General features: G+C 39.7%; 1 protein-coding gene across 11 annotated transcripts in view; it reads right to left on the reverse strand.

The window, feature by feature from the left end:
* rerea (arginine-glutamic acid dipeptide (RE) repeats a) overlaps nucleotides 1-26,616 on the reverse strand; it is a 502,370-nt gene that overhangs the window by 317,449 nt on the left and 158,305 nt on the right. For 10 of the 11 annotated variants that reach the window (XR_011351646.1, XM_069918381.1, XM_069918382.1 and 7 more), the window contains one exon: nucleotides 20,769-20,839. Coding sequence is in view for 10 of the 11 variants with exons in the window: in XM_069918381.1 (XP_069774482.1) it covers nucleotides 20,769-20,839 (71 nt within the window). In the remaining variant the exon portion in view is untranslated. Of the gene's footprint in view, nucleotides 1-20,205; nucleotides 20,335-20,768; nucleotides 20,840-26,616 lie in introns of those variants that run through there. The other variant, XM_069918391.1, reaches the window with a different exon arrangement.

A 26,616-nucleotide genomic window follows, 5' to 3' on the forward strand; every position in this document is an offset into this window, starting at 1 on the left:
TGTTTTTTCACCTTAGAGTGACCAGAGTATTATTTGTAGATGGTGTCATTCATGTGGGTTTCTCCATTCTCATTTTCAATTTATTGTTCTTAATATTTCAAAGAAACATTCTGATAATTCTGAACAGCATTGTCCTTAACCATCTGCATTTCCAAAATGTACAGCTTTATTGTTTATTGCTGCCAATGCCACATTAAAGTCATGCTGGTTTATTTTATGCCAAGCTTTGGAATCTTGTTAGATGAACTCATGAGTCCTCATATCCAAAATCACAAGAAGTGTTCTTTTATACATGACAGGACACTCTCATCGCATTTCTCAACTGCCTGCTTTGACCCTCTGGCTTCTCATATTGCCCATAAATTGTTACAAGGCCCATGGGTATTAGAGCTGTAAGTTCCATTCAAATCAGGCCTCAAAGATCAAGTAACAGACCAAGAAGTAGCATAAATTAAATAGAACACTGAACTATGCACATGACAAAAGTCAGATACACTGGGAACAATCAAATTATTGACTCTTTAAATAAAAATATATTTTATTTACAGCAAAGTCGAAGGTACCTGTGCTGCCCAGTTATACCCAAATTAACTGACAATCTTCAAAGGATGAAGGAGACCGACCGGCGTACCGGGGAAAATCCACACAGAAACAGGAGACAGTGTCAGATTCAAACCCTGGTGCTGAAATATCATTGGGTAAACGACAACACAAACTGTGCCACATCAGAACTATTTTCAATTTATCTGAACCGTTAAATCCAGCTAACATACAAAGTTTATCCAGAAACTACAACTTAAAATTGTATTCGGTTTGGAACAATGTACAAGGCGACACTGAATGTTTTCTTTCAAGTACAACTTAAACTACAATACATTTTACACCTCAGCTCATTCAATAAAGATCTTAGCAAATACTGTTTTTAATTGAGTAACAACCAGACAATTCAGTTCAGAAAAAGTTCACCTGAATTCTTAAGTTGTCAAGAAGGTGTATAACCATCCCCATTTCGTCCTAACCCATGAAACCCAAGCAGCATCTGTGGAGGAAAAGAAATGGTTGACTTTTCAGGCCAAAACCCTGCATCATCGCTGGGAGTCCCAAGGGAAGATAGCTTGTATAGAGAGAAACAGGTGAGGTGTGGGAAGGTGAGGAGATGGAGCCAGAAAAAGGATGGGAGAGTTTTAAGACCGTGGGAGGTGACAAAAAGAAAGAAACAAAAAAGAACAAAATATTTGGCAGATAAAGGGTGGTAGGGCAAGGAATGGGAATGGTCAATCAAAGGAGAAAAACTCAGGTTCAAAGGTGTGTGAATGATCAGAGCATGGAAATAGGTACAAGAGAGGAGGAGGAGGAAGGGTGTTAATGGAAAAGATAAACAAAGGAAGAAAGAACCTCAATAGAGCAGTCGGAGGGAGAGAAATGAACAAGGGGTGTGAATTATCTGAGAATGGAAAATTGGATGCTAATAACATCAGGCAGCTCTTAATTGCATCTATAAGCCACCAATTCCAGGGCATCTCCATAAATGCACAAGTTCAGCACTTATTGGCTACATTTCACAAACAATTGCCTGACAATAACCTGACATTAGTGTCATACAGAGCCACAAAAGCTCCCAAATGCCAGCAACTTTTGCTTTTTTTTTGCAATAATGAAACTAATTAATATAAGTAAACAATCATTAACAGCAAAATAATACAAGGTTTTCAAATGTTACTCTGAGAGAATGAGAATTCATACTTGCCTAAAATTATTTTTCTTCCCCAGAGTAAGACTGTTCATCGACAATTATAACATTTACATCAATTAAAAATTGAGCAACAGCTGATCATACAAAGCTTAACATTTTAAATTATTCTTCATGCAATAGGAAGATTAATTTTACATAAAATTAGGGGTTGAGTTGAAAATCAAAGGATGGAAAAATGTTTATAACACAAACAAATCACAAAACCAGTCAGACACAGAAACTTTATCTAATTGAGAAACTCTCGAGTTAAATTAGAATCCTCAAATATTTTTACCCATTTTTCATTAATCTTTATTTTTCTTATTTTGAACAATTCGTCCCTTGTTATTGCAATTTGATCACCTTTGTAACATGGGGAAATACAACAGATCTGCAACAGTTACCACAGTGTGGAAATCCAACAATGAATCAAACCTGTCTCCATGCGGAAAGGCTGCCTAAGGGTCTAAGGTCGGCTGAGATGAGCAGTGTAACTGCATGGTCCTGTAATATGGAGCTCGCCCTGATCTTTATGGCAAGGGCAGGTGAATCTCCAGCACAAAGAGTGGCCAATAAAGAGAGGTTGAGTTTGCAGCTTCCACAACATCCGGCTGGTGATGCGAGAGAACCTGCAGGATCCCAGCCCTCTGTCAACAGGTGGAATAATTCCTGCCAGTCTCCAAGATTGACCCGTACTCATCCTGCCGGCAAAAGTAGAGCTGAGCAGACACAACACTCACCCTAACCAGCTCAACATCGGGTTGCCTCTCCACATAAAGCTGTGGAGTATTCTTCATGCAGTAGGGAGATGAATTTTACATAAAATTAGGGGTTGAGTTGAAAATCAAAGGATGGAAAAATGTTTATAACACAAACAAATCACAAAACCAGTTAGACACAGAAACTTTATCGAATTGAGAAACTCTCGAGTTAAATTAGAATCCTCAAATGTTTTTACCCATTTTTCATTAAAAGATGAGGGCATAAAGCTTTCAGCAGGATCCAAATGCAGCCGCACATCTTTAAACAGAAGATGCTGCACTGACCCCTGCTTTTAACACTGATTAGGGCTCTTGATCCTGGGAACTTATCCAGGGGTCTTAGCGAGGTACCGATTTAGTCAGTTGCAAAGACGCATGTTTCTTTCAGAAGGTTGCATCCACTGAATCCAACTCTTAATCTGTTCAAGCTGCGCCATATGTGCCATTTACAATTGCAGTCAGTTGCTGACTGCTCCTTTAAGGGTAGTTCCATTACATACCTCGTCAACGGCTTTGATTTAGGTTACAGATTCTTTTTGACAGAGAGTTGTTCTGCTTCTTCTCTCAATACTGTCGGTGAGACAGAAGTTGTTTCACCAATGAAAGTTACTGATATCCAGGCTGACATCCATATCGTGTGTGGGTGCCACTTGTCTGACTCTTGCCTGTTATTGCTAGCTACTTTCTTTCTGACATGAGGGATACTAAGCCACATAATGCTTTGAAGGAGGGAGCAGGACTAGCCTTTAGGCAGCTTGTTACAATTCTGCATGGATCATTTAGACTTGTGGTAATGTGTTTACTGTGACAAATGGTTCCCAGGGTGGAGCAATCTGATTCAGTCTCAGAACGCAAATGCAATACTAAATTAAATACGATAGATAAGCTGCAGATGCTGTGATTGTTGTATACACACTGAAAGGCCAGAGGAACTCAGCTGGTCTTTTCAGTGTCCACGCTGCTGAAGATCCAGCTGTGCTGGGTGGGTCACGTCTCCAGAATGGAGGACCATCGCCTTCCCAAGATCGTGTTATATGGCGAGCTCTCCACTGGCCACCGTGACAGAGGTGCACCAAAGAAAAGGTACAAGGACTGCCTAAAGAAAGCTCTTGGTGCCTGCCACATTGACCACCGCCAGTGGGCTGATATCGCCTCAAACCGTGCATCTTGGCGCCTCACAATTCGGCAGGCAGCAACCTCCTTTGAAGAAGACCGCAGAGCCCACCTCACTGACAAAAGGCAAAGGAGGAAAAACTCAACACCCGACCCCAACCAACCAATTTTCCCCTGCAACCGCTGCAACCGTGTCTGCCTGTCCCGCATCGGACTGGTCAGCCACAAACGAGCCTGCAGCTGACGTGGACTTTTACCCCCTCCATAAATCTTCGTCCGCGAAGCCAAGCCAAAGAAAGAAGGAGACAAAGATATATTGCCGACGTTTCGGGTCTGAGCCGAAAAATCAGAAAAGTCAAAAGTAGGATATATCAGAAAGTCTCAGAATCCCATCGATGGGAGAGGAATCCAGACCAACAAAAGGTGTTAATTGGATATGATAAGGCATTAGGTAAAATTTATCTTATCTCTGTGAAATAAGACAGGGAATGGAGAGGCGACAGGGGAAGAAGGGGGTTTAACAAAAGCCAGAGAAGTCGATATTAATGTCCATTTGGAGGGTGCCCAGTCGGAAGATGAGGTGTTGTTCCTCCAATTTACAGGTGGTCTCAGTCTGGCAGTACTTGAGACCATGGACAAACATGATGGCAAGGATATGGGATGGAGAAATGAAATGGGAGGCAACTGGGACATCCATGTTACAGTGGCGGACAAAGCCGAGGTGCTCAGCAAAGCAAGGAAATGTTTAATGCAATACTAAATGAACAAAAGTCCCTTTTCCACTGGCATCTCAGTTAATTGACTGTGCAGTGCCCCAGGATAGGAAGCCCTTTGTGCAGGTTTCCTCCTGTCAAAGGCATACAAGTGGTTGGGTAACTAGCCACTTGCAACACTGGAACACTAATTGCTTTTCCACTGAACACACTCATCCCTGTGGATCGAAGTGTTCTACCTTCGACTGGAAATGGGTGACTTTCTGCTATCCCTTTTCCACTGGTTTTATCAGCACGCTGGCATCAGAAAATACCGGGGATATGAGTAGGTGGTTAATTCCTGGTGTGAAATGACGTCATTTGATGCCAGGATTCGGACAATGTTCTTTTTCCACCTGGACCCTTTCCTAGTTAATTCCTGGGACAGGGTGTCTGTGGAAAAGGGGCTTTTAAGCTGGAGGAATTCACCAGGTTACACGTTGTCCTAAAATAGAAATGGTCTGTCCATGTTTAAAGGTTGGAATCCTTTATTGAGACTGAAGTAGGAAGAGGGGTGGGGGAATGGCAGCAAAGGGGCTCAGAGCCTTGGACAAAAAGAGGAGGAGGAAGAAGAAATGAAGAGACCACTCTGGCGATGAATGAAGCCAAGGTCAGGCAGGTCTGTAAGAAAAAAAGTTGGGTAGATAAATGATTCAGAGTTTCTAGCATCTTAAGAAAATGGGCTGTGTTTACAGCATGGACTCTTTTTGTAAGGCTGCTGTGATCATCTCATGTCCCCAGCTTAAATCCTGACTTCAGGTGCTGTCAATGTGGAGTTTTCACATTCTTCATCTGACTGTGCAGGTTTCCTCCTGTCAAAGGCATACAAGGGGTTGGGGAACTTCTTTCTTTCTTTGGCTTGGCTTCGCGGACGAAGATTTATGGAGGGGGTAAATGGCCACGTCAGCTGCAGGCTGCAAATTGCTCCGAGAGTGTGGGTGAATAGTGGAATCTGCAGGAAGATGATGGGAGCATCAGCAGAATAAAAAGGGATCAGTGCAACTGGATAGCCCATTTGGACTCCATGGACCAATACGCCCACTTCCACACTGCACAGCTATTCTTTCTTTGGCTTGGCTTCGCGGACGAAGATTTATGGAGGGGGTAAATGTCCACGTCAGCTACAGGCTGCAAATTGCTCCGAGAGTGTGGGTGAATAGTGGAATCTGCAGGAAGATGATGGGAGCATCAGCAGAATAAAAAGGGATCAGTGCAACTGGATAGCCCATTTGGACTCCATGGACCAATACGCCCACTTCCACACTGCACAGCTATTCTTTCTTTGGCTTGGGTTCGCGGACGAAGATTTATGGAGGGGTATGTCCACGTCAGCTGCAGGCTCGTTTATGGCTGACAAGTCCGATGCGGGACAGGCAGACACGGTTGCAGCGGTTGCAAGGGAAAATTGGTTGGTTGGGGTTGGGTGTTGGTCTTTTCCTTCTTTGTCTTTTGTCAGTGAGGTGGGCTCTGCGGTCTTCTTCAAAGGAGGTTGCTAATTTTCCACAAAACCTTTACAAGCAGTTTCTATTTATTTCAACGAATAAACCCTCTTCCGGAAAAATTCCCATCACACACACATAGAAACAAAGTTGTTGCTCTCAGCAAGATGCTCATCTCACATTCTAATGAGCTACAGAAGGCAAGTGTTTGGATAGAGAGAGGTAAAGCAAAAAGATGAAAATTATCACAAATTGTTGATGCTCGAGTCTGATGATCAAAGAACCTCAACCATGACCACTCATGATGAGAGATGCCAACAAATTACGGTACCTGATGATATGTCCAATGTAAAGAGAAATTTTGTTTTTTTGGAAAAAAATTATTTATTACCATCCAAGTGTAACACAAGAGTGCTCGCATCGTATCTCATTTCTCTGAAAGGAAGATAGTTGACAGAAAAGGTAATTTCAGTAACTTGCCAATACAACAAAAAGGAATCTCTTGCCTGCAAATTGTAAATATTCACTTTTTTTTTGAAAAGCATTAAATTACCAATAATACAAAACTAATAGGTGATAAATGAGCAGCAATTTTTTTAAAAGACAATTAAAACAAACGAGAACAACCAGAAAAATGCTTATAATTCTTTCATTGTGTTAGAAAAACAAAAAAAAAGCAATTTTGTACATGTGTGAATGGATAAAATTAAAAACATTCAAGCCATGGAGATTCAAAAGAAAGGAAATTAATAGCAGACAATTTATCCAAAATAGTAATGAATGATTAATGGGTTGGCATATATTACTATTCAAGACTCAGATCTGCACTCATCTTTGATCATCAATGCATGCACCTCAAGTTGAAAGCACATCCAAATACATACAACGGCTAACAATAACAAAATAGTAAACCTTTTCATCTGATATAACCCAATAAGTATTAGATACATGATACTACAAGCATCAATAAAGCAATGAACCCATGACCCAAAATGTGCAGATGATGCTTTTCCCAAATACATTTCCCCCACCCCCCCACCCCCTTTCTGGCTCATGCTGGGAGAATGCTACACAAGCAATGGCGACTCTTTATTGCCTTTTGCATGGCACTAAGTGAATGGTGGTGTGCTCTTTGAGCAGAAAACACAGCATCTTAGACATTACCCATCTATGCTGAGACAACTCCTGACAAAGATTCAACTGCCATAAATGATAAATCAGTTTTGTTTCTTAAAATTCTATCAAAGGCACTTAAACAGAGAGAACATGCATCAGATTTCAGAACAGAGTTAAAAACACAAAAGGCATCAACAGGAATATCGTTTCCAGCCCCAAAGATGTGCTACCCCTCAATAAGATTAAGGCTAATCTGAATTTTATCTCAGCCTAATTTTCCTTCCTAATTACAAAAAGCTTTAATTCTCCTTTAGTCCAGAAACCTATCAGAGCTTTGTGTACATGCAATAGTTCATTGTAGACAGCTTCCCAGCATCGAGAATCTCAATGAATCACAACCTTCAGGGGAAAAAAATGCCCTTGATTCAATCATGAACTGTTGATTTCTTACTCTAAGATTACTTCTTTAATGTTCATGCTCCCCACACAGGAAAACAAAATCAGCCCTCTTAGAAACTTAAATGCCTCACTAAGATCATCTCTCATTCTTAAAAATGCCAGAGAACATTTTCGTAAAATAAAATTCAATCCAGTCCACAGCTGGGGAACAAGGGATGCAGTCACATATTGAAAGTAAACCAAGTCAGTCAAATAGACAGACTAGGCATGATAAAGCACATGGATAGAATGCAAAAATAAATGTCCTCCATTTTAATATCGTGCAATTTGTAAAATAGATGAAATTGGAGTGCTGATCTGCACATAGGAATGTGATACTATCGTTATGAGAGAGGAATAGTTGAGACTAGCAACATTCCAGGGTACAGGAGCTTCAGGCACGAGAGGAATGGTACAATAGAGGAAGTGGCATATAATATTGATTAAAGAATCCACTACTGTGGTCATGATCGAAGTCTCCAAGATGGCTCTTCAAATGAGACCATGTGGGTAGAACACAGGAACAAAAAGGGGGCCCCTAACGCTGGCAAATGGGATTGTGCAGTTGGGCAAAATGTTTGGCCTCAACATGGCGAGTTTAAAGGCCTATTTCTGTGTTTACAACTTGATAATGCACTTTAATGGAGGTAAATACTACTGGACTCGGATCTGGAACACATAGATCTTTGCTGCATCATCTCAATGTCCAAACAACTCTTCCTTAAATGAGGAAGCCAAAATGATGCCAAGTGCTCAGGGGGCATTTGGCCAAAGCATCAGACTGTTCAGACAAAGCATCTTAACTCGTTATTACCATATTTCTTTATACAGGTAATGCCTCGATTACTGAGTGTTTCAACCATTTTCTGCTTTCATTTCAGATTCTGTTAACTGCAGAGTATTTGACGAAAAGTGACCTATCACTGTTAATTAAAATCTCAAAATGAAATAAAACGTAGCCTGCAACAAATGACCTAAATGTTTAAAAGCATGTTCAGGTTTGGCCTTGAAAATGATATAGCCAAGAGCAATTTCAGTGTTCTATTGCTGATGGGTTCAAATAGACAAATCATGTCTCCATAATATCGGTGTTTAAACAAAGTCATGGCACCAAGACTGCTGTCTCATGAGGAGAGTCAGCAGTATAGTTTTTTTATATATAAAAGACTGGGTTTTGACACATTCATAACTAAAAAGTGTCATAAAAAAGAATCAGTATTTGGAATTCCATGTTATAGATTTTTCATATTCAGTAAATATCTGCAAAAATGGCTGTAAAGTCTTTTAAAGCACTGAGAACATGTATTATAGCTCCAAAAAGCTATGGCTTCAATTAAAAAAAGGGATCAAAGGCTGCACTGTTGATGACCTTGGGCTAACCAAAATGTTCTGCAACTTTTAAAGAGTTGTTTCTGTAGTGATGTAGGAAATATGGCAGTCGATTTGAAGCTAACAGTTAACAGACAACAAATGTGTGAACATCAAATTCATCATTTTGTTTTCGGTTTCTCCCTTTTAATTTTTGATAATAGTTAATTAGTCTCGTCCATTCTGTGGTTAATCTCCTGAGCTGTGAAACGGCAGAAAGCACCCTTGGCTCCAAGTCAGAAACTTGTGGGTTCAAAATCCACTCTAGAGAATTAAGAATAACCATTGTGGCCAACGTGCTCTGTCTCTGTACTGAGAGAGGGATGCATTACTGGACGTACCATCTTTCCAATACGATGTGACACAATGCTATGCTGTCCCTCCTTTTACAGTGGAGCTGGCACTTATCTTCATCAGCTGACTGAATTCTATCCCTCAACCAAATCAAAACATTCAGCAATTTTTATTTTTGCTGTTTGTTAAAATTCATCTGCAAGTTGGCTGATATAATGCAATAGTGACACTTTTCAATGGTAATTTATTTGGAACTCATTGAAATTTTAAATCTGCAACATAAATTCTAGCGTTATTTTCAATATTAGTTCAGTTTTAAAGAACCAGATCTGAAAAGAAATGCTGTCTTTATAAATCATGACTAATGTGTACTTCTCATCATTGAAGGGATGATTCATACAAGATGGTAAAGCAAAACTGCAAATTTTCTTTCGATGGATGCAACAAACAAGAAATAAATATGGAAAATATTTATCAGGTCAGGCATCATCCATCGAAAGAGAATTAGAGCTCACATTTCAATTTCCCCATCAAAATTGAAAAAGGTAGCTATAAATTGAGTTTCAGGTGCAGAAACAATGAGAACTCTGCAAGTCAGAGAGCTTATATAACAAAAGGAATGATAGTTCAAGGCAAAAGAGCAGTTATATGACAAGTAGGAAATGGGAGATCAGCCTGAAGGAGGTGTGAATGAGAGAAGCCGAATAGTAAAAAAAATATGCCATGGATGCTGGAAAGCTGAAGTGGAAACATAGATGATCTGAAATCTTTAAACTCATTTATAGCTTTTAGACTGCAATGTCAGTAAAATTGCAGAAAAAAATTGACATAATTACTGCCCGTGTGGTTGTTCATACTGGGCGCCTTTTAAGACTGTAAGTACCTGAGTGCAACTCTCCCAGTGGTTGGATGTGCAGTAGAGTGGATGACCATCAACAAATTCTTTTCAGTCCAATTTACCCTGCAGGCTTCCTCCAAAAAGTTGTAGGAGTCCTGCAGGATAAATCGTGGTCCAGGAGTTGACTCCAAATTCCTGCATATCTTTTTTTAGACTTCCCATGTTGAGGCAAAATTCCTTGATTGTGCTGTCTTATGTTCTAACTTGTCTGGCTGGATGAGAGATGGCCCTCACATTTACATTCAGCTTTGCTATAAAAACAGAGAAATGCTGACATATTACTGACATTTTTGCCCTGAGCCCAATGTAAAAGATCAAGGACAAAAGTCAATGTAAGATGCAGAAATAAGTTCAATAATCACTTGAATCTTTTTTGCTTGATCAATATGCTTCCTTTTGCCCAGTCCATCAGCTACTCAAACCATCATACCCCTAAATGCAGCACAATCCACAAATATTTAAATTTTTAAATTTAAATTTAGACATACAGCATGGTAACAAGCCATTTTGGCCCACGAGTCCATGCTGCCCAATTTACACCCAATTAACCTACATCCCCAATACATTTCAAACGGTGGGAGAAAACCCGGGCTCCTGAGGAAAAGCCACACAGACACAGGGAGAATGTACAAACTCTTTACAGACAGCATGGTATTTGAACCCCAGTCCCAATCGCTGGCTCTGTAAAGGCGTGGTGCTAACCACTACGGCAACATGCTGCCTCCAAAGAAGTACCCTGTGTGAGGCACAAACTCGTGACCTTCAAATTATGAGACTGAATATGCAAGAGAAATCTTGATGAAGGGCTCTCTGCTACATGAAGTACATTGTGTGACCTACTGAGTTACTCCAGCATTGTGTTTCTGTCATGCAACATCATAGGAATTAAAAGGTTACCAACATTTCAGACCTGCTCAGTTTCTCTAGCACATTTGTGTATTGCATTCAAACCCAGTATCTGCAGATTTTATTGTTTAACTCCCTAAATGAAGGTGGATTTTATCACCTGGGTCCCATCTTACATTATTTATAAAACACTTAAAGCACAGGTGCCATTATCCAGTACAGATGCTTGATCTTTTATCAGAAATCCTTGGGACCAGGCACATTTGAGATTTAGGAATTTTTCGGATAACAGAATAATATTAAAACGGCGGTACTTTTAGGTAATTGTAAGTGGGGGTTGCGGCAGCATTGGATTGGGGGGTAAATTAAGTGAAACAGATTGCTCTCTCCTGCTCGCCCACCCGAGTCGTGCTGCAACTCCCTCTGTCAAATCCCCTTTCAGCGGGGGAGCTGAAATTCTGCTGGAGGACAATCCCTTTACTTTTAAGTAAAACATGCAGTAAAACTTCAAACATAAACTGACTCAAACTAAGCTAAACATCTGAAAATATACTGTAAATGCAATTCAAAAAAGTTCCGTTTTCACAATTATACCTGGATTTACGATTCTTATTTTGTTTCACTTCGTTCTCGGTCCTCACTCTTACCCATTATCTGTTCACATCTCAACCTCTCCTCTTTCAAGATGCTTTTTGAACTCAATGCTAAGACCACTGTTTATCACTCTTCTAATAGCACTGCTATTGGCCACTTGTTCCTTCAAATAATTTGCTCACCCATTCAAGTCTGGATCTATTTAAGAATTTCCTCCCTTCAATTGTCTGACAACAAAAGCACAAACATGGTATTGAGATACAGGATTCAGTTATAATGAATGGCAGGACAGGTTCAGACAACTGAATTGTCTCCTATTTTTCTGTGTTTACACCAGTGACATTCAATACCTAGGGCAGGATTAATTAATCCACACATACAAACATACCAGTATCACTCTTTTGGTACAGAAGCCCCAAAGTGATTGTTTTCAGTGTGTCCCTCTCTGCTCTCGAAGAATGGCCTCTCACTTTCGAAACACATTCCAAACGGTCATGGCGTTTTTGTAAGCATGTATGAATACACTGGTGCTTCAGATTCCTAGCCACACCCTCTTAAATATGACCTATTTTCAGAACAATTATGCACAGGCAAACAATAACTATCTTATTATCAAAGAGAGAGAGTTCAATTCTTAAATCAAAAGTAGTTTACAATCTAAATGTGGGATGGTGGCTAATGTTTTGTAGCATCTGATGGTGTGGGATACCGGAGCCTTTTGAAACAAAACAATGGGCTTTAAGGGGCTTAAACCCCTCACACAAAGAAAGATGGCTGTGGTTGATGGTGGGTCAGCCATTCCAAGAGTTCCTGCGGCCAAGTCCAAAGCCCAACCACCTTCAGCTGCTTTAATAATTACATTGTATTCATCAGAGAATCAAATGTTCCCTGATGACTCCATTACGTGGACAACATTCAAGCACAACCTGAACAGCAGCAATGACTCGAATTTAACCTGATCATCACCAAACCCCTCACTTATAATATTGGGGGTATCTCCTCTGACTAATGACTGAGATAATGGGGGTTTCAAAGAAAGTCAGAGACTTTCTGTCATATACAAAAGCACAAAATTCAAGAATGTGATGGATACCTCCCATGTTTTTGCAAGCATGCAGTTCCAACATCCAGGATGAAATAAGTCACTTCGCTGGTATCACATTCATCTCTGAAAGTATTTATTCCCTCCACCAATACTGCACAATTACATCTTGTACAAGCTCCAAGAGGGTTAACCATCATTCACCAAGACTGCTGCCACATTACCTCCCAAACCACAAACCTCAACCCACAAAAAAGATGATGGTTTCAAACAAACAGGAATCCTCCCACTTGCACTATCCCTTCCGAATCATACTCAACCAGAGATGAGAAATATATTGCTGTTCCCTACCACTGGGCCTAAATCCTGGAACCAACCCAAACAACATTGCCAGAACACAGTCCTCTGAAGGACTCCAGCAGTTTAAGGTGGTGGTCCGCCACCACCTTCTCAAGGCCAATTATTTGTCAGCAATGCTAGGACCCAAATAAGTTTTTTAAAAATCTGCAAAAAGATTTTAGTTTCCAGCTTATTTTCTGGAACCAAACAGAGAACAAATTGCACAAGGACTTCAGCCATGTTATCTTTGAACTCGCCACTACAATCACTAATGGCAATTAAGTAAAAACTGCTCATAAAATGCACCCACCCATTTCTGCTCCTAATCATCATTCATATCGGCAGGGCAACTAAATTCAACCACACGATTTTGTTCCACTAAAATTATTGCCACTTTGAAAGTTCCATTTATTCAACAGTTCATTGTCTCATTCGTCCAACATCATTGGCTTTTTGGATGCAGCCAAGTCAAACGTGCATGAAAGCAATGATCGATGTGGTTTTGTATTTGTCATCTGTTTTGTATGATAACTTTTCTACTAGCTTTAATTATTCAAAGTATTTTTCAATGAGAAAAAGCCAATGTAGATAAACTTCCTACAAAGGGCAGTCATCTGAATTTAAAATAGAACATGTTTTTAATTGCTCTCTCTCATCCACTCATGTTTTTTAAAAAGGCTAAAATTAACACAGACGCCAATAACTTAACGTGAGTATTCTGTTAGTCCAATTACACACCCTTACAAAAAATTAAGTCATAGATTAAGATATGGAGGTGATGTCAGTACAACAAGAACAAAAGATGCAGGTACCAACTCTTCCTCACTCCATTTCAGGTTACATCAATTGCCGTTCCCATTTAAATATTTGGTAGAGTTTTGACAAATATAACACATGATTTAATTTATGCAATCGCTGAGGCATGTAAGCAGGGTCAAAATGCAACTAATCACAGCATAGCTAAGTAATTCACTGCTGAACAGGTATAATACCAAATGTAGTGGTGGTTTTCCAATCCAAAGTGTAGATAATTCACGAATGCCCATTTTCATTCAACACAATAGTGAATCCACAAAATCGTACAGCAGTTTCCTGATATTGTATCATCATATAAAATCAAACAAAAGCTAGAGCCAAATCCTCAGTCATTCACTTACACAAGGCAGCAATAATAAAATAGGTATTTGCTTCCCTCCTTCATATTTTTCCTCATAACCCAATGATTTTTCTGTAAAATAGCCAGAAACCCACAAAGCAAGTCTGAATGAAAAATGTGGATTACAGAAATGATACCACAGCAAGGAAAATCTGGAAACTCCAAGCACTGTGACCAACATAAATAAATTCTCTCTGTAACCTGGTTATGCAGGCTATATCTTATTAATAAGGCAATAGAAGGAATTTACCCCCCCCCCATAAATATTGTTACAAACACCTCTAACAGTCATATGAATTTCACTGTTCTTCTTAGCAAGGTAGTCATGTTGAAAACCATACTGGCATTGTTAAGGGTAATAATTAATTTAATTCAAACCCAAAAAAATGCAGGTTCAAAAAAGTTTATTCAGTGGTCACTCAGACAATTATTTTTAATTACTATTAAGTGTCAAATCAATGGTTTTTCCAAGTCAGTTTAGCTGTCTTAATACAACCTTTGTCCATACATACTCAAATGCTGCCTTGATATCAAAGGCAATCAGTCTCAACACATCAAACAAAATTGAACTTTTCCATCCAAGTATGGTGTCAAAACTGAGGAAAGTGTAAGCTCTCCATTGACTGGAGTCTGGCCTTGCTAAAATGAAGATGGTTGTTGCTTTGTCAGTTACCTTCCTTCATCAGGAGATCAGGAATCAGGAGATGAAGGTACTTGCTGATGACAGCACAATATTCAGTACCATTAAAATTCTGCATAAATGATGCAGTGTTTTCTTGCACGCTCCTAGATCCAGAAATCCGTGCCTCAACATTGCCCGACGGGGCCCACCAACAACGATCTTCACCAAGATAAAGTTTACACACAAATGCAAGAGAAACTCAGCAAGTCATGCAGAGTCCTTTCTGCAACAAAGATAAATTTAGATCAACAATTTGGGTCAGAGTTTCTCGAGCACTTTTGTGCACACTCCGATCACGGCATCCGCAGACCTTTTTTGTATAAAACCACCTGGGACCACCACTAAACAGAAACTTGTTCACATCAGCCAAATATGGAGGGATGGCTTTCCTGCCTACGCCCTCCCAATTCCATGAACATTCATTCCTTCTGTCACTGTGGCAATTGGAGCACATCCTTCAAACACATGAAAGTAATTTGCCTTGGCTGCTAATCAACATCTCTCAAACGCATAACTTCTGCCACAAAAAACAAGTGAGGGAGCAGGGGCAGGGGATGTCATACACAATCCCCATCAAGTCATCATCACTTGATCTAAATCGTGGTACTCACAACCCAGAAACTATGCAAGTCGCTTCACAAGATGGAATGCAGTATTTCAAGGTGATGGCTCATCTCCACCTCCTCAAAAGCAAGTTGTTCAGCAATCAATCCTCATCTTGCCAACAAAACAATCATCTAAAACCAGAATGTTGTAACTTCATTAGAGCACAGATAGATTTGTTATTTGTTCTGTGAGACGAACTGCCCCTCCACTGCCAAAGGTCTCTTACTATTGAAAGGGCCAGATAATTGGAGATGCCAAAGGTATTAAAAGGGGGCATATATATGAAAGAGATAAATGATTTGGAGCAGGAAATAGCCCAATTGGCTATTTGAAGGAAAATATAAGAATTTAATAAACAAAAAGCTCAAATACAACACAATGCGAAGGATGATCCTGAGATCTAAACAATATTATTATAAGCTGGGGGAAAGGCCCATAAAGTCTTGCCTTGTCAGGTGAGGATAGAAGAGGTCTAAAGAACAATCAATGCGATTCAAACAAGGGTGGGGGAGGGTGGAGGGGAGGAGAGACGATTACTTATAAACCAAAGGAGATAAATGAAACATTTAGAAAGATTTATACAGAACTGCATAAATCAAAATCAGTGGGAGACTCCACTAAAATAGATGATTTCTTGCTTACATTGGAACTACCAAGTTTGGATCAAGACAAACGAGTGGGGCTGGAGAGATTGAGAAAGCCCTGCGCTCATTGAAGGCTAACAAATCACTGGGGAGAATGGGTCCCTGCTGAATTTTACAAAGAGTTTAAGGATCTTTTAATGCCCCTTATTATGAAGGTGGTGAAACAGGCAGCGGAGACACATACTCTCCAAGAATCTTTCTCAATAGCAATTATTACTGTGATCCCAAAAAAAGGCAGGGACCCATTGAGCCCTGCCTTCTATGGGCCCAATTCATTATTGAATGTAGATTGTAAAATTATAGCAAAAGCAGTGGTCAATAGGTTGGCTCAATATTTACCAAAGTTAACAAATCCAGATCAGGCTGGATGTGTACAAAAGAGACAATCAGCAGAAAATATATGTAGATTACTCAATATAGTGTATCTGGCACAGTCAGGGATGGATTCAGGCGTGACATGAAGATGGCCTTTGACAGACTGGAGTGGGACTTCTTATTCAAAGTACTGGAGAGATTTGGATTGGGACAATCATTTATTAATTGGGTAAGGACACTATGTCATAAACCCCAAGGTAAAATTATTACAAATGGGCAAATGTCTCCAGTGTTCCCTCTGGGTAGGTCCAGTAGGCAGGGTTGTCCACTGTCTCCAACAATATTTATATGAGTTAATAAACTGTTGGCAGAAACCATCTGATGAGTTCCAGACATAAAGAGGTTCAAAGTGGGCCAGGAGGAGCATAAAATCAATTTATTTGCAGATGATGTGATGGTATACTTGACTGACCGAGGGTGGGGTGGGGGGGGGGGGGGGGCGGGGGATGGTTGTAGTTGGCCAGGCTGAACACCACACTGGATGATGGACAGACACGTAAGCTTGAGAGTGTGACTCAGAATTGAAATGGTTGCCTAAGAGGAGGTCACTTTTGTTGCAGGTGGAGAGGAAGTGCTGGGCAAAGCGATGTCCTAATAGAGAAGGCTACAGAGGGTGCATCGGATGAAGTAAATGAGTTCTTTGCAGGTACAGGTGAAGTGTTGCTTCACTTGAAAGGCATGTTTGGGACCTGGATCTGTGGTGAAAGAGGTGCAGTTATTTCACCTCCTACGACCACAGGAAGGTGTCCAGAGGGCGGTGGATGGAGATGGAAGAGTGCACAAAGGAGTCACAGAAGGAGCGGTCCCTACAGAAGGCTGAGAGGGGGAAAAGGAAAAATGTGTCTGGTGGTGGGGTCCTGTAGTAAGTACCGGAAATTCTGGCAGATAATGTGTTGGAAACAGAGGCTGGTGGGGTGGTAGGTGAGGACATGGGGAATTCTGGTTTTTTTTGTTTCTTGCGCAGAGGGGTGAGGGCAGATGAGTGGGAAATGGAGGAGATGCGGGTGAAGGTTGGTGGTGAGATGATGGTGGTGGAGAAAAAGCCACGTTTGTGGAAGAAGGCAGACATTTCAGAAGCTCTGGACTGGAAGACCTCATCTTAGGAGCAGATGCGGCGGAGACAGAGAAATTGAGAGAAGGGGACAGGGTGAGAGGATGAGTAGTCCAGGTAGTTGTGGGAGTTAGAGGGTTTGTAATAGATGTCAGTGGAAAGTCTGTCTCCTGAGATGGAGACAGGGAGATCCAGAAAAGGGAGAGAGTGATCAGAGATGGACCAGGTGAGTTTGAGGTCAGGGTGGGGGAGGGAAAGAGGGTGGGAAGAGAAGAGTAGGAGGGGTAGCCCGAGGAAAGGGAGGGAGGAAATCAGATGTATTGAGGATTGTTATGAGCAAGGACAGCTTATGTCATTCGAACAGCAAAGAAATAAATATGATTTGTCGAATAAAACTTTCTTCTGCCATCTTCAGCCAAGATCTTTCTTAAGGGATACTTTGGGACCGTCGATGGCCCTACCTGTGTTTAGTGACATGGAGATTCTAATTCCAAAGAGGAATACGCACAAGTTCATCTCTATGATGCATCTCCTATTCCAAAATGAGGGACAAAAGCCGGGCTTACACAAGTCAAGGGAAAGGTGGGAGACAGACTTAGGCACGACAATCCACAAGCGATGCTGGTCAGACTTGTGTCTGGACAGCATGGTGCAATAAAATATTCTGAATTATCTATACATCACACCATAAAAATTACAATAGACAATAGGTGCGGGAGTAGGCCAATTGGCCCTTCAAGCCAGCACCACCATTTATCGGATCATGGCTGATCTTTCCCTTTCAATAACCAATCCCAGCCTTATCCCCATAACCCTCAACTCCCCTGCTCACAAGAGCCTTATCCAACTCTCTCTTAAATCTATCCAACAAATCCGTCCCCACTACCCTCTGTGGCAATGTATTTCACAGACCCATAACTCTCTGGGTAAAACAATTTCTCCTCATTTCTGTGTTAAATGGTCTTCCCTGTATTCTTAAAATATGCCCTCTAGTCCTAGTCTCACCCATCAATGGGAACATGTGCTCTGATTTCACCCTGTCAAGCCCTTTGATAATCCTAAATACCCCAATCATGTCTCCCCTCATCCTTCTAACTCCATCGCATATAATCCTAGTCTTTCTAACTTATCTGCATATGACAATCCTGCCATTTAAATCATAAATTTCAGGATTCTGCTTTATGTGTGGAGATTGGAACCTTTATCCATTCAATCTGGCTGTATACAAAGGTGAAATCCTTCTGAGAGGACCTGGAAGTGGATTCAACACAGTATCTGGAATTGTACCATTTGGGAAACATTATGGACATTAGTTTTAAACTGTCCAAATACCAAATTCAGTTCATGATGGTCGCCTTGTTGGTAGCGAGGAGGAATATAATCGTCACGTGGAAGTCCAGCTCCTAACTAAAAACAGAAATAAAGAGTTGTATTTCCCCTGGAGAAAATCACGTACAATTTAAGGAGGAAATATTACTCATTGGTTATGGTGTGGCAACCCTATCTGCAACACATTGTATGCAGATATATTATAATACCCCTTCTGAATAAAGGAAATGCGACAATCCATGCCAGTAGTGAAATGATTGGGATCAATGAAGTGGATCGTGGCGCAGATGTCATGCTCTTGTATTTTGTTCTTTATCTGTTTTATTTTACGATTCTTTGGGTTTTTCTTAAGTTCACTTAAGGGTTTGTGACTTTATCAATATCTAGTTATTTGGATTTGTTTAATTTATATAATCTTTTCTTTGTTATTGTCTTAGGGTATGGGAGGGAGGGGAGAGAGGTAGGGGAAAAACTAGACTCTATGTTATAAACTATTGTTGAAAAAGATTGGGTTTGCTTGAAATTGTATGATACTTTGGAAAAAAAAACAATAGTTTATCTCAAATTTTAAAAAAACACATATCCAGTTTGCATCGCAGGCCACAGCCTCAATTCCAATTTTAGTTCACAAGTCTCTTCCCAGACTCCAACTCTGTGAACTGCTGTGAACCTCCTTTCCAAAGTCCCCCTATTTACTCATGATCAGAAACTCCACAAAGCCCAACCCATCAACAATAACATCTTGTTTTATTTTCCTGTTCAGCAACATCCCAGATTTGAACAGCATATTTTGGGATTACAGCTGACAGAAAATAAATGAATTATGCATGATATTATCTTAGATTTTCCAAACAGTCTATTACATCACTTCTCATATTTATTTACAAAATAATATGGAGCAATTTGGCCCATCAAGCCTATGCTGGCTCTCATTCCCACAATCTCATGGCCTTAATTTTTTCCCTCTGTCACTTAATCTCTCTCACATGGCCATAAACTGCCTCCTCATTTTCTTGTTTCTTCTTGAATGGAGTGATAATTTACACCTGCTAATTAAACTGCAAGCTCGTCCTTGAGGTTTGGGAAGAAACCCATGCCATCATTCCAACTCCATACAGACAGAACCCAAGATTGGGTTCATACCTGCATCACAGCAGTGTGTAAGAGCGCACAAATATCTACAACATTGTGGACACCCACCCAAAGGAAAAGGTTTTCTTGTACTGCCCAAAAATCATTGTGGAAAGGTTAGGCAGCCCTAGATTAGTCTTTGTTGAAATATATCCTTGGCTTCAACCTTTTGCTGGAACATTCAATGTGGATTTCACACCATGCAAGTTCATACAATAGCAGAGGTTTCTCAACGTTGAAAATTAAGAATTTTAGGATCCAGACACTTTCATATCAAAAGGTCATAAGAACATTATCAGAAAGGACTAAATGCCCACTTCCCATAAAGTTGAAGTTTTCTAATGCCAACCAAATTTTTGTTCTTTCACCAAATTGGGATGATTCATTATTCATAACTTTTTGCAGCAAATAAGTTTAAAATTCGGTTGCGAGCATAAAAAAAATGATGATGGTTAATAATTAACATCCAAAATGCAACAAAGTTATAAACAGTGCTCACCAGGAAGAAATGTCCACAACATTCAAAGTCTCCTAAGCTTTTTTTTTCTTTTTTGTGATATATGTGTATACTTTTCAAATGGAGTTTCTTACAGGCAAGCTCCTGTTTCATTTTGCTTTCTCCTCCTTGCAAACTCGAAAATAGCGCTCAATTGTACAATCTGTGCTCAATTTTATAATCTCAGACCAGAGCCTCTGCACCAAGTGAGAGAAGGTCAGGAACAAGGATAACAGTAATCAATGCTTGGTTCTTGCTACATTTGCTTCTGGTGACCTTTGCTGGCAATGAGGCATGAACATTGGAAGACAGTGCAACCAGTCTTGAGCATCAGCACTCCAAATAGCTTTAGACTTGAGCTCAAGAGCTTGGCTTGTTGCAGACATTTTGCCTCAAGGGTAAAAGGGTAGCGTGTTCAGCATACAAACCATAATTTTAAATCCAGCCAGAAAAACCAAGATTTTGCAGCACAAAGTTAAATATTTGAACAAATCAATGACATTAAATTGCCACACAATTCCAAATGAGGAGAGTCTTTATCACACGTAACTGAATTTGGCACTCACCAGTTTGAATTCTTGAATGCTGCAGATGAAATACGGTGTATTGGGACGACGACTTTCAATGTAAACACAATCTAATGAGAGAAGGAAAATGAAGTAATGAATACACTACTTTCAAAGCAAGGAGAATCATTACCGCACCTTGGGAATTCAGCAGAATGGCATTCTTAGTTTTCCACACTTTGTGCGAACCTGAAATAAATTATGTGAATGTTCGTGATTATGCAAATATAACCCCTCCGTTTGAAAAAGGAGGGTAAAGGTAAGAAACTATGACCAGTTACCAGACATTGGTGGAACGGAAAATGCTGGAAGATTTGACTAAGGTGATTATAACAGGACACTTGGAAAGACGATGATTGAACGTGACATGGATTTTTGATCGGGAAATCATTATTTAATATTTTTCATTTTTGAGATTCCAACTCACTGAAAATACAAGCAGATACTGAGCACCTTGACCTTCAGAATTCCTCTGATACGGTGCCAAGAAAGGTGATCAAAGAAAATTTGAGTAATATTCTAGAGTGAATTGAGGATTGCTTTACAATTAGTGCTTACTAGTACACCAAGAAAGTTATGGGCTTTTCATTGAAAGAGGGAAATAAATTTGACATGTAAACATGACAGTAACAAATTGTGTTGTTTGGCTGCTCCAAGGCCTGGTTGTTTTTAAAAGTTCTATTATGATGGCATTGTTGTGTTTTTATTCCAGCACGAATACCAAATGCAGAAGCTCTATACAGAAAAAAATCAAGTTTACTCAAGTTTCAGTGTTTGAAAGTATCAGGCCACTTTAGCATGCTATTTTTGGCGAGAGGCCTATTACACGTTTCCCCCCCTCTATCCAAAACTATTGTTAGCCAAAATAGCATAAAGCAAAGCAATTACAGTACCATTCATTTATATGGGGAAAATTTTTTTTTAGCATTCCCAGTCCAGTTTTATCCTCAGCGTAACACCCTTACGAGCTCTATTAGGCCTTTCTGATACCTTAGGACACATCTTGCTAACAGATGCACAAAATAAATTGAGATAAAGCACAGATGCTCACAGACACAGTTCAAAGCTATGGCGACTTGATGCTGAGACACTAAGTGTAGTTCCCGTGGAAGGAGCTTAGAAGCGCCACTCTCACTGCTGGAGATCCGCACTGCTTCTAATAACGCTGAAAGCTATTTTTGCTTTTCGCCTTTTTTTCTTAAAAGCAAAAATCCTCTTCAGATTTCTTTCGGTTAGCAAAAACAGGTTCTCGTGTAGGTCTTTCATAAAAGTGCAAACTTTCGAAAAGCGGAAATACCTGTATTTGAATTAAGTAGTACACAATCTCCAATTTATATCTAGAATTGCATTCCACCTCAGTTGGATAGTTGCACTGCGGCTCACTGCCATGCTTTTATCTTCTGATTATTACTACCAAGATAAAAATCAAAAACCATACTTTTCACATCCCTTTCAGAACATTTCAAAGCATGTTACGGGCAACGTACTTTTTTTCCTCAAATTAGTTACTATTTTAACATTGGGAACATGACAGCAAATATGCACACATCTTCACGAACATGAACAGATTTCAGGAACTCTGTTGAAAAAAACCTATTGTTCAAAATGCTGAGGATAACTCACCAGTTCTTTTTTGAAACTGCATCACTGTAAGTTTGAGATCCCATCTGAGCAGATGGGACCTCGGTTTAATTACCAACAATGTGACATTTTATAAGACTAAATTGGAAGATCAGTTTAAACTCTGGTCAGTAACTCAAGACACGTAAGTGGAACTTGAGCCCACAGCCTCAATACTCAGAGAAAAAAAATGATACCCACTAAACCAGAGTTGATATTACAGTGCACTTTGACATAAAGATCAAATGCTTCTATGTTTGATTGACAACAATATGGTCTGAAACGGTCTTATTTCTTCTGTGCAATAATTGGGACTAATTATGTTTATTTTCAGGAGATGGAGACCAAAGGTTCTATTTTGTGGCATACATTGCTGTTGTCCAAGACTTATCAAGTGGACTAAGAGGAAGAGAGATAAAAATGTGTCTTGCTTACATCTTCGTCATCGATTTTAATAGCATGGAAACCAATTGTTCGGCCCAACTTGCCCATGCCAACCACCCTTGTCCCATTCACCCCATGCCAATTTCCTCCAGCATTTTTCCACATTCATGACAATCACTCCATTCAGTTGCTCCACTGCAAAATCTCTGAGGGATGCCTACCCTGAAAAAATTCTCTCCTCTTCAAAGGGAGTTCTGTGAGAGCCGCTGCAATCCCTGCTCCTCTCAAGCTCTCTGGCCATGGACTCACCCTGACTCCATTCCACAGCCACGTGTTCTTTCTGCTACAGTAAAAGTCCAAAAATCCAGATGCCAGAAATCCAGAGCATCCAAGAATCCAAACTTCGACAACTCCCAGCTTTGGTTTGGATGTGTGCATGCGCACATTATGGGTGTGCATGCATGGCATAAGCGCCCCAGATGTACTGCACAAGAATCCAGAAAATCTGGTCTGACCCAATCCCTGAGCAATCTGAATTTTAGGACTTTTACTGTACGTGCCTCTGCCACCACCTTAGCAGTTTCCTGCTCTGGTTTCAGACTTCCCAGTTGTGTCCCACAAGGATTTCAGGTACTGAACTGCACTGCACATCACGTTTTATCTGTTGATCTGTGTTCCTCCCTCTGTCCTTTCTTTCCTTCTCCCAAACCTTTTAAAGTCCCTGCCTGCTTTTACTCATTCCTTGAAAATTGACTCAAGTCTGAAACGTCAGTTATATATCTTTTCCCCCTATGGATGCTACAAGACCGGCTGAGTTCCTCCAGCATTTCTGTGTTTTCACTCTCTGATCCATGTACCAGTCTGAACTCTCCAGTTTCAGATTTCACTACGCTGGCAAATAAGCTGCAACTATTTACTATATCTATGTCCCTCATGATTTCATAAACTTCTGAAAGGTCCCTCTTTAGCCTCCTATACTCCAGGGAGGAAAGTACCAGCTTATTCATCCTCTCCTATAATTCATGCCTTTCAGTTCTAGCAGCATTCTCATGAATCTTTTCTGCACATTTATTGACGTTTTCCTATCGCTGGGTGACCAAACCCACACACAATACTCCAAGTATGGCTTTACCAACATCTTGTACAGCTCCTGTTCCTATACTCAGTACCCTGACCAATGAATGATGAGTATTCTTCTCAAACATATGCATAGGTTTGCTAAGTTAACCAAATTCAATCTGAATGTAAATTTTATCACATGACATATAACAACAATTTGCAGCGTTAAAAAAAAACATTTCAGATATCTGAAGAAAAAAGGCACATTCATTGATCAATTCATTCCATTAACAAACCATTCCTCCTATCTACTGTGATTCCAATTCCACATACCTGGTTTCCTGTGAGCTCCCCATCCTTTCCTCTCTAATTAACTTTTGCAAGGAATGTCAATTCAGAAAGGTCCATCCAGAGGATGAATTTGAATATAGCATTTAATATTTTCCAAGTTCATTTTATGGCAAAGGGAGCTGGGAAATGTTGGATGGCAAACAAAAAAATTAGTTGAAAGCTGTAAATTCCAGCTTTCAGGTGCTTTTATTTGGGTCAGTAAACTAAAACTACTGTTTTTTTAAAAAAATAACACTTTTTGCAAGTCTATTGCCCAGTGTCTTTTAAATACTACTAATTGGGTTTAAATAGTGCATTCCATGAAGCGATGTTCTCTCATATTTAGCAGATTATCCAATTCTCAAATTTAGCCCAAATCCACTTCACTGCAAGGGTCACCGACCGACCTGCCAAGATTATCTTGGATCATCTATAAATTGAGCATAATCTCCTTGACCACTACTGCAATCAAATGCTGAGGGAAATAAGTGAAGCCTTAAGCAAATATGTGGGTTATTTTCAATTTTCCCAACCTCTCTGCAAAACAGTATTTTTTAAAGGTATTCCAACAAAACATGAAAATTGTTTATTTTCTACCCCTCCAGAGTACAAACCTAGTGGAGGTAGACTCTCTGAATTACATCTGAAAATACAGTGAGACACAATCTTATTTACAGCAACATTTAAAGGTCAATAAGGCTTTGTAATTTTCTGATATAAAGAACACAAGTATGAAAACCAATTCCACAAAATCAATTCTCTCAGGTAGTAAGTGCAATGCTATTACAAACTTAAAATAATGGACATTAAATTCAAAGTGCTGCTGGTCCCCCTGTTGTGCTTAAATGTTAAGGCATACACACTTAAGACCAAAGCTGAATGACCATTTAACAGAAATGCACCATCAGCAAATATTACTGATAGTTCACATGATAAAATGTTACATACACATGGCTGATTTTCTTGGCCTTTTCGGGTACTTCAAAGTATTAGTGGTACTTTGAAGTTTCTCTGCTCTTGAACATTTCTTCAGTACTGTGTAATTACGATTTTTTTTGGATTTTACTACTTGCAGAATATTTAAAAACACAACTTTGCATGCTGGATAAATATTGATTGATAATGTAACAAAGAATCAATGTGAATACATTAACTACTCATTGAAATAACTTAATCTGGGGAGATATCCAAGAAAGGTCATTATTTTCAAACATATTCTCAAATGTTGCAAACTGACTGCCATTTGTCAGGTTTTCCTTGAAAGCAACATTTTCTCTTTTTAAAAAAAAGTACATACTTTTAGTGAAGAGTAATTTCCTTTATAAGAATTATTATGATTCAACAATGACTGGGAGGTTAGAATATTAATTAAGGTTAACAGAACTAGGGCTTTTATCTCTGGAGTGAAGAAGGTCGAAAGGTGACTTAATCAAGGTCTACGAGATTGTGAGGTAGTCAGCAAGCACCTTTTTCCCGAGATGGGAGTAGCAAATACCAGAGGATATCTGTCTAAGGTGAGGGGAGATGTGAGTTGAGGGTTTTTTTTTTAAATACAGTGTGAGCAAGTTTTTTTTAAAAACAGAAAATACCAGGTGCTTGGAATGCATTGCCAGGGATGATAGTGGAGGCTAGAACAATAGGGGCATTTAAATAACTCTTAGACAGGCATATGGATGCAAGAAGGATAGAAGGTTATAGGTTTCAGGTAGAGAAAGTTTTTCTATCTGTCAGCATAATATTGTGGACCAAAGGGTCTGTTGTCTGCTGTAACTTTCTGTGTTCTGTGTAATACAAGGACACTGATTAATGTCACACCAGTGGCAGAATTCACGTTGGCTTATCAACAATATACAAACTCCCACTGCTGCTCTTCAGCAGTTTCCATGTCATGTCATTTCATTGAAATGGAATGTAACTTGGAAACAACATGGTGATACCACTTGGGAGAGAGAGTTAATAAATGCAAAGATAGTTGTGCTTTGCTCAAATACAAAAGATACTTAAGATGTTATGCATTGCCAAATGTAGAAACAACTTTTAGTCCAACAGTTAAATGAAAAACCACACAAAGGAATTTTGCTGACAGAACTGGGCTCGTACAAGCAATTCCTTGATTCAAATATCTTAATCATTAATTTAAAGCTTTTGACATAAATCTTCACATACAAGTGAAATGATTCAGTACACAAAATAAAACACAAAGTATGTGGTTTCTCACCCAAGACCAAAAAGACTGATGACTCGTCGTAACATGTAAAATGTTGTCACATTTAATTTCCACTAGATGGAGTAACATACAACAAAGGGGGACACAGTGCAAGGCTGTTGCCTCAAAATTTGTTTGCAGTTATGCATCTTTCAGTGCCTATCCATTCAATAAAAACATCAATGCTTCCTGAAGTAGAACACGATTCTGATCATTTCCAGTTTGAATCAGGCAACTCCAGAAATGTAA

The sequence above is a fragment of the Narcine bancroftii genome, chromosome 2 (assembly GCF_036971445.1).
Source record: "Narcine bancroftii isolate sNarBan1 chromosome 2, sNarBan1.hap1, whole genome shotgun sequence".
Taxonomy (NCBI): Eukaryota; Metazoa; Chordata; class Chondrichthyes; order Torpediniformes; family Narcinidae; genus Narcine; species Narcine bancroftii.